General features: G+C 38.2%; 4 protein-coding genes across 5 annotated transcripts in view; 2 read left to right on the forward strand and 2 right to left on the reverse strand.

Annotated features, from left to right (window-relative positions):
* Positions 1 to 457: 457 nt before the first annotated feature.
* On the reverse strand, positions 458 to 1759 carry LOC100639072 (nucleoside diphosphate-linked moiety X motif 6-like). Its single transcript, XM_020000114.1, has 6 exons — positions 1499 to 1759; positions 1245 to 1454; positions 1140 to 1195; positions 1039 to 1090; positions 940 to 987; positions 458 to 880 (listed from the first exon to the last, which is right to left on the reverse strand). The coding sequence occupies exons 1-6, from the start codon at positions 1749 to 1751 to the stop codon at positions 561 to 563; spliced, it is 939 nt and encodes a 312-aa protein (XP_019855673.1). The 5' UTR covers positions 1752 to 1759; the 3' UTR covers positions 458 to 560.
* A 59-nt stretch (positions 1760 to 1818) lies between these two features.
* Positions 1819 to 4920, forward strand: LOC100639197 (F-box/WD repeat-containing protein 7-like). The gene is made up of 14 exons (XM_020000105.1): positions 1819 to 2003; positions 2057 to 2122; positions 2178 to 2312; positions 2363 to 2501; positions 2545 to 2868; positions 2921 to 3003; positions 3070 to 3168; positions 3280 to 3585; positions 3699 to 3884; positions 3938 to 4060; positions 4108 to 4209; positions 4264 to 4355; positions 4407 to 4502; positions 4596 to 4920. The coding sequence occupies exons 1-14, from the start codon at positions 1845 to 1847 to the stop codon at positions 4837 to 4839; spliced, it is 2154 nt and encodes a 717-aa protein (XP_019855664.1). The 5' UTR covers positions 1819 to 1844; the 3' UTR covers positions 4840 to 4920.
* On the reverse strand, positions 4785 to 7472 carry LOC109584380 (uncharacterized). Of its 2 annotated transcripts, none has more exons than XM_020000110.1 (5): positions 5770 to 7472; positions 5550 to 5612; positions 5280 to 5444; positions 5146 to 5228; positions 4785 to 5094 (listed from the first exon to the last, which is right to left on the reverse strand). In XM_020000110.1, exons 1-5 carry the CDS (start codon positions 7178 to 7180, stop codon positions 4897 to 4899), a joined length of 1920 nt encoding a protein of 639 aa, XP_019855669.1. In that variant the 5' UTR covers positions 7181 to 7472; the 3' UTR covers positions 4785 to 4896. The 2 variants fall into 2 exon arrangements, with proteins under 2 accessions (XP_019855669.1, XP_019855668.1); XM_020000109.1 differs by having other exon boundaries at positions 5550 to 5615.
* Positions 7473 to 7604: 132 nt separating this feature from the next.
* LOC100639324 (hsc70-interacting protein-like) overlaps positions 7605 to 7973 on the forward strand; it is a 2494-nt gene continuing 2125 nt past the window's right edge. Inside the window, exons 1-2 of the mRNA XM_020000097.1 lie at positions 7605 to 7823; positions 7870 to 7967. Coding sequence (XP_019855656.1) covers positions 7702 to 7823; positions 7870 to 7967 — 220 coding nt within the window. The 5' untranslated portion in view covers positions 7605 to 7701. The remainder of the gene's footprint in view (positions 7824 to 7869; positions 7968 to 7973) is intronic.

Raw genomic sequence — 7973 nt, forward strand, 5'->3', positions numbered from 1 at the left:
CTACAGTGTGTTATATTAGGTTATATAGACAAGGGTCACAGGTAGTAATGGTAGGAGGTAGTTACCATAATGGTATATGGTATTAAGTATTAAGAAACATTAATATGGTCATATATTGTGTTATATTTAGGATATCTCAGGTTATAAGTTAATGTAGGCGATGGTAATGGTATATATGGTAGTAGCAATGTGCTCAGTAAAGCTAATGTAGGCATATTTACATTGTAAAGGTCAGAGGTTATAAGGTATTATAGGTAATGCTATGAATGTACTTGTATAGCAAGGTTAATATGGTATAGGTATGCCTATTGAGGATCATTATGCAGTATCGGTCTACCCATAGATATGGTCTACCATAATGGAGTATCGATCCATTATGGTAGCAAGTATCGGTCACATCTTTATTGTGGCCAAAACAGAAAATGGAACTATATGGAATATGATTGCTGAACATTAGTAGGTTTGGTAGACAAATGGATTAGTTTTTTAAACAAATCCATAACTGGGAGATTGCTATGGGAACACCCACCAATAAAACATTAAAAATGATTATCAAAATGTCAAGTTCTCTTTCCAAACAGTCTGTAGGTTTGATTCGAGTCAGCAGGAGATGGAAGATCCTCCCACTTGATGTCTAGTTCCCTGAAACCATTTTTAGCTCCTCTTAACATCATCACTGCAATCCGATTGGTCAGAATAGTTGCTAATGGTGATGCCTGTAATTCCCTTATGCCCATCCATTGACATTTAAGTATTTCACTAGTACATGGTCTTATCGTGTACGTAAATGGTTTCATGCGACATATGAAATATAAATCAGACTGCCCAAACGCTATTGATAAATGATGGTGTTGTCTGAAAGCAATTATTGATTGGGTTTCTATAAATGGAATTATTTATAAACAGCCTGTGCTATAGGCACATGTTCTATAAACTTACTAGCCATTATTCCTGTTTCCTCAAGTACTTCTCTCTCAGCTGTGTCAGCTAAAATACAAGCATGATGAATTGATACCATGATAATTATTAATATTATACTTATATCTTCTGCAAATTCTGAAATACCACCTGGAAACTTCCATCTTGCTGGCTAGAGAAGAAACCATAAAAATCAATAATCTATTTATACATACATGTACCTTATATTTGTCTTGTGTTACTAAAATTTCACTAGTGTCCTCCCGATAAACAACACCTGATGATGAACAATTATAAACTTCACCATTATTGTATACAGTGCATACCACACACTCCGACTTGATGAGAGGCAAAAGGAGGAATCTTATTAACGGTGTCCTGTCTCAACCACCTGCTCAGTACTATCTCATTACTGAGTGAATGGTGTATGTTGAACCTACAGTCCAGAACAGCTACATTCAACAAAGAACAATGAACTAATGGTACATGTAACCAGACTGCTGATCTCTTCTCTGAAATCCATTGATCAATATGAACTAAACAAGAACTAGGGTATTGATGGTTGACAGTATGGACTAACAGCTCATCTTCTCTTTGAATTCTTCTATTGTCCAGTGAGCCGTCTCGGCCAGTCTGACCCTCACGGCATTAAAAGGATCAACTAGAGAGACCTTTAAACCAGCAGCCTCACTGCTAATGGATGAGTTATGTCTCCTTACTAAAGGAGACACCAGTCTCTGGTAATAAAGTAGAAGACTCCTTCCTGCAGCCATAAGCTCTGAGGCTGAGTGGACGTGAGCCTGGTGAGGTGGGTGGGGTCGATATGTTGTCATGGAAACAACAATTTTAACCACAGTACTGACAATAGTTTAGCTCCTCTTGTATGGACTCCTAATAGGAGAGAATCCAAGAGGTACCTTAAGACTATGGAGGGAGGAGGGGAGAGGAATCTGAGGAGGAGTGCTTCAGTGTCTCAGTTGGACATGGGGTCTTTCTCTAGAGCCAGGACTAGAACAACCTGTACCAGCTTTGAACAAGACAAAGACTGTATAGCAATATGGATCAACTCCTTGGACAGCATACAGGCAAGTACATACTTGTATGGAGCCAATGCGTTATATTATTATATCCTCTTTAGATTAGTAAAATACTGGATGGTATTATTAAAAGATGTAATTTGAATCACTTGACTTTTTTATGGACAGTAAGTGTATGTGAACTGATAGCTATTATAATAGTCATTGTTGTTATTGATGAAGGTTCTTGAAAGTGTTCCCCACCATGAGTTCATTTATCACTTGAGGAGACAGTTCCCCTCTGTCCCTTTCCACGCACTATCCACTCCTGTCAGTAGGCATCTCAAAGAGAAATTTGAAATATCTCGCAGGAAAGAAGTATGATGTTATATATGTACCATTTATGAGTCATGATTACACTCCTACAGAATAAAATACTGTTTCGAGCTGATAGTCTGGTTATTAGTTCTGATGTTACTAAAACTATTGCTACTCAGTTATTGTACGAGCCACTTCCTGAGCTCCGCCCATCAACCGCACCTCACCTTGAGTGCGGGACAAGGAAAGGTATACATGTAATTATAATGATATTCATAGTACTGTTGCCTAGGATACCGATTAATTACCCCAACTCGTCGACACATGGAGGGTCCTATTGGTAGAGTAGGAACTCCATCTTGTTACAGAATAGTATCAGCCACACCCACTGCCAAGGCTCCGCCCATTGGAGCTCCCCCCATTAGAACAAGAAGTACGTCCAATAGTCCACGGTCCCCACCCAATGTACCCTCACCACGGACCAATGCACCCTATCCACTGTCCAATGTACCTTCACCACGGACCGGTGCACCCTATCCACTGTCCCCTCACTTTCCTGGTCAGACTGATGTACACTTGTTGTCATTTTTCCACTGGTTTACTTCACTGGAGAAAGGTACGGGTACTGGTGTAGCATTGTTAGTGTAACATTGACTCTACTTTTATAGATTGGCAGCAAAAGGAAATCCTTCACTTGATAGTTTGGTGTCTTGAAGAAAGAGAGTTATACTACCTTGCTACACTGCTACTGGTAAATAATAACAAATAATAATTATTATTATTAATGATATAATAATAATGATATTACCGGTAATAGTCTTGTCAATATCGTGATTTCATATCTGATTTACCAGCTGATATTGTGAGGTGTATCCTCTCATATGTACCTTGTAAAGACCTACTGCTAGTGTGCAGGGTAAGTGTATACTATACAGGAATCATCAGGTACCATATAACGTACATTGTACATACATTATGTACATTAATTGTACTTCCAATACATCACTATACTGTACTATATGTACAGGTGTCTCAGGTTTGGAATGAAAGATGCTCTTGTAACAAACTCTGGAAGTACAAGTGTTCTCAAGTATCACTAGGAGTGTCTCCCCTCTCCAGCCCCTTGTGGAAGAGAGTTTATATCAATGACATTAAGTTGAAGAGGAACTGGCGACTGGGCCGATCTGTTGGGTGGAGCCTGGCCTCCCACAGCCACAGGGTCCTGTCAGTTTGTGTCAAAGAAGACACTCTCTGCAGTGGAAGCTCAGATCAAACAATAAGAGTCTGGTCTCTTAAAGATGGGAAACTATTGAACACTATTTACACAAATTCAGTAAGAGTGACAAGATACATTTATACATACATATTATTATTATTATTATTATTATTATTATTATTATTATTATTATTATTATTATTATTATTATTATTATTATTTCAATGTAGAAGAACATTTGGTGTTTGAGTTTTTATGGGCTCAACTTTATACTGAGTGGGTCTGGTGACTCCATTGTGAGGATATGGCACTATAGAACTGGAGTGTGTGAGAAGCACCTACAGGGACACACAGGGACAGTCTGGTCATTAGCAAGAAAGAAAGACATACTTCTAACCGGCTCACATGATAAAACCGTAAGAGACATACAGTTAATGTTCAATTTGCAATGGCATATCACTGTATGTAGGCCATCCTATGGAACATAAGACACTGCAAGCACGTGTCACAGCTAGTGGGACACAGTGGGGCCATATTCTCTGTTGATCTTAATGACTCTACCACTGAAGCATACACTGCCAGTGGAGATAAAGTATATGCCACATTGCACATGATACTAATGACACTATTATTATGCAGACTGTGAGAATATGGAATATATATACACCAACTGATCCACAGTGCATTAGGATCATTAATATCAGTACACATCAACCTGTGATGAGTTTAAGCTACAGTGGGGTAAGTGATTATTATTGATTATTAATTCATTAATTGATTATTAATAAATTAAAGGGTATGCTGGCATGTTCTGCTGGCAGTTCAGTGAGTTTGTGGTCCGTTGCTAAGGGTGACAAATTAATTGATTTTAAAGGGCATCACGACAGGTAATTATTTTTAATGTCTTTATTAATATTAATTAATTAATTGCTATATAGAGTTGAAAGTGTTCATTTATTAACTGACGGTCCAAATATTAATACTATTATAAGTGGTGGGCGGGATGGATTGATAAAGTACTGGAATATTAACAGGTATTTGTAATGTGTTTATGTACTTATTTGTTTGTTTATTATTAATATTATCATCATTATTTTTATTATTATTATTATTATTATTATTAATAGTGGACGTTGCATTAGAACATTAAGAAATAAACCAGGCAGTGTCATTAATGACATATCAAGAGACAGTTCTCATGTGGTGTATGGTTGCGATGATCACTCTGTACAAGTCCTTCACTTTGAGCCTAACATTGTATCTGAACATTATCAAAGAGACAAAGGAACTGTACGCTCTAGTAGAAGAACAGTGAGCTCGTTAAAGAAAGGAACCAATAGTCCATTTAGTAAGAGAAAGACTAATCATTAATGGACAATAATAACGATAATGTTTATAACTATACAATTGTGTGTGTGTGTCTTTGTGTTAATTGATGTATCCATAAACTGACTGAGTTCCTTTTATTACCATTGTTAGTCTCAGTCTGTGTAGTTTCTTGTTCATCCCTAGCTCTTCTTTCAGTAGTTCATCATCAAGTTCCAATAGCATTTGTCCATCAATCATCTCTTCCTTGAATTTAGACACATACTCACTTAGCCCCATTGCCACTAATAGATCACCAACCTGTGGACAGTGTCAGTTAGTTATATCTACTAGTACATGTACAGTATATACCTCTGCAGTGTTGTATAGTGATATTACTGTCTTGTTGATCTCAAGGTATCCTTTATTATCATTGCTTCCATGTACAGTAGTACCTTTGAATATACAGTACATGTACGTGATCCCTTCAAACAGAGAACACATACCTAATGATGGCTGACTGTTGTGTGCAGGAATGAGCGGTTCAACTGATGGTAGAGTAACTGGTCCAGCTATTGTCTGTTCTTTGCTAGTAGGAGAAGGTGGTATTGCATAGTTAATGTTATCATACATGTCTTCTACCAGATAACCATGAACATCATCATCATCACCTACAGTAATTGCAGTATTAGCTATTGACCTGTTTATGAGTTTGAATGCATAAACTGATGCACTTATTTACATAATTTTATTGATTTTTAGTTTCAATCACTTACTGTCTACATTATCTGTTGCTGTCTTTAATTCTTTTGCAATGTCAGTTAAAAGCTGCAGTTTGTCTACTGGAGATGATATAACAAATACTTAACCTCTTGTTAGCTTATTGTTAGTTGTAAGCTATCACACTATGTGTGTTTGTCATAAAACAGAATTAGTTTAGGATACTGTAAATGTAAACCAACATCACCCACTTATAACAACAATCTAACTGCTTACCTGGTTGTTGGTTAATCAATGGAGTAGGTGTCCCCTTGATGATAGTATCATTCTGCTCTGTCTTTAGAAAGGACTGATTCCCTGCACTCTGTCCTGTGGTATACTTAATGATCGGTTCGTAAATATTCTGAGAGACAAGAGGTGGTTTACGACTCAGAGTTGATGGTTTTGGCTTTGTGGGAGGTGGAGTCAAACGTTTCTGTGTTCCTCCATCTTGTTTCATTTCCTTTCCTGATTCGTTGGTGTCTTTCTCTTTTTTGCTTGACAACCTTGTTCTCATTATTGTACCGTTTGTTGGTCGTGGTGGGACGGGTGGGGTCTTCTTCTTTGGCACTTGCTTGGAGTCTTTCCCAGTAAGAGAAGGTGACGATAGTATCTCATTAATCCACTCGTTATTATTGACAGGAGATAAAAAATCATTTTGAACTGTGTCCACTTCTTTTGTGTTGTACAATACGGCAGTGATGCTTTGTGGGGACAGTTCCTCACATGTCTTGTTCATCTTTTGCTTCAGTAGTATCAATTCTTCATTCGTTGCAGTAGCAATGTGATAGTCCAGCTTTAGTGTGGAGTATATTTCAACTAGTTGTCCTGAGAAATCGGATCCATCTAATTCCTCCTCTGTGGTTGGAGTTGAAACGATGAAGGAAGAAAGAGGAATCACGTCATTATGAATCATTCCACACTTTCCTTTGAACCGAGAGTGGATGGTTCCAGTTTCTCTTTCGTAAGGTGAGCTCAGTATTGGTAACTTGAAGTGGCGGAGGATGAAAGTGAGTGAAAATGTGAGACTTGATTCTTGTGTGCTGAAATGTCCTTCACAATTCTCCTTCAAATACACTTCCTTTTCTTTTAGTGTAAAGCACTTCAGGAGCCTGTTAACCTTCCCATAATGACTCTCACTGGCTATGCTGTCTATCAGCAACACTTCACCTTTCCGAAGTACAATTGATTTCTTCACTCCTCCTGATGCTGATGGACTCCCGTTAGTGAAAATGCTGCAAGTGCAGTCTTTGCTGATGACTACTGCACAAGGTTGAGGTACAGCATTTATCAAATCTGCCCCAGTTTGAAATACATAACCTTTCCTTGCTTTAATGAGATCATCAAACGGATTGTAGAGGACACTGAAGAGAAAGGAGCTGTTGACTGGTACTGTATAGTCTCTCTCTGGTGCTTTCAAAGTAACCACTGGAGACACTTTATGTGCATACACCTCCAGCTCTTGCCCATCACCCAGGATATCATCAAACTCACAATAGTTGGTTTGGTGTACAACTATTGGACAAGGTAGTTCCTTCTCTGCTAAAGATTCCAATGAATGATGAGTGACTGTATGAACTGCTCCTGTTGCTACTGGTGGGGGGGCCTTAAGGATACCAACATTAACATACACTGCTTGATTCTCCATTACAGACTGCCTACAATAGTATCAATTATCACTTTTATAAGCTCCAAACAATTGCAAGCAGGTAGCCACTCCTTCCTATTGCATGAGATGAGGATTGACCATATTTTGGACAGGTTAATTGTTCTTAAAAAATTGTCTTGTTTATTAAAATGACCATAACTTAAATAATTGATGTCGGAATTGGCTATTGCTTTCTACACAGCATAAGGGAATTAATATGCATGAGAAAATGTAATAAAAATTGGGGTCGTTTGTGAGCTTTTTGGAAATAAAGCATGTGATATAGTGCAGTGCAATTTTGCTAAAATGGTGAGAGTTTACATTCTGTAATAGAGAAACCAGCAGCAACAGCAACAGGAGCAGCTCATACTGTAACACACCATTTATTGCTAACATTCATTACCTATAATAAGTAGCCACTCCCTCTCATTGCCACGTGTAGCTAGCTGCATGTCTGGATTCTTCTATAGAGAAAGGACAGAGGAGAGTATTATCACAAGAGGAGATAGAAGGATTGAGTGATGGCACAAAAGATAGATCCAACAAAGATCAGTCAGTTGAGAGAGTTTGTGAGATTGTGTCGAGTACACCCCGAGGCCCTTCACCTCCCCGAACTAGGATTCTTTAAACAGTTCATTGAAGGGTCAGTCTTGTTGTTGTTGTTGTTGTTGTTTATTGTTTGTGTTTAGTTTGGGTGGTACTATTCCTCCATTACGTACTAAGGAGCCAGAACAAGATGAGCAGACTCCAATGGAAACTGATCCACTCCCTAAGCCTAAACCAGCCCCACAGC

This window comes from Amphimedon queenslandica, unplaced genomic scaffold, assembly GCF_000090795.2.
Source record: "Amphimedon queenslandica unplaced genomic scaffold, v1.1 AMPQUscaffold_13214, whole genome shotgun sequence".
Lineage (NCBI taxonomy): Eukaryota > Metazoa > Porifera > Demospongiae > Haplosclerida > Niphatidae > Amphimedon > Amphimedon queenslandica.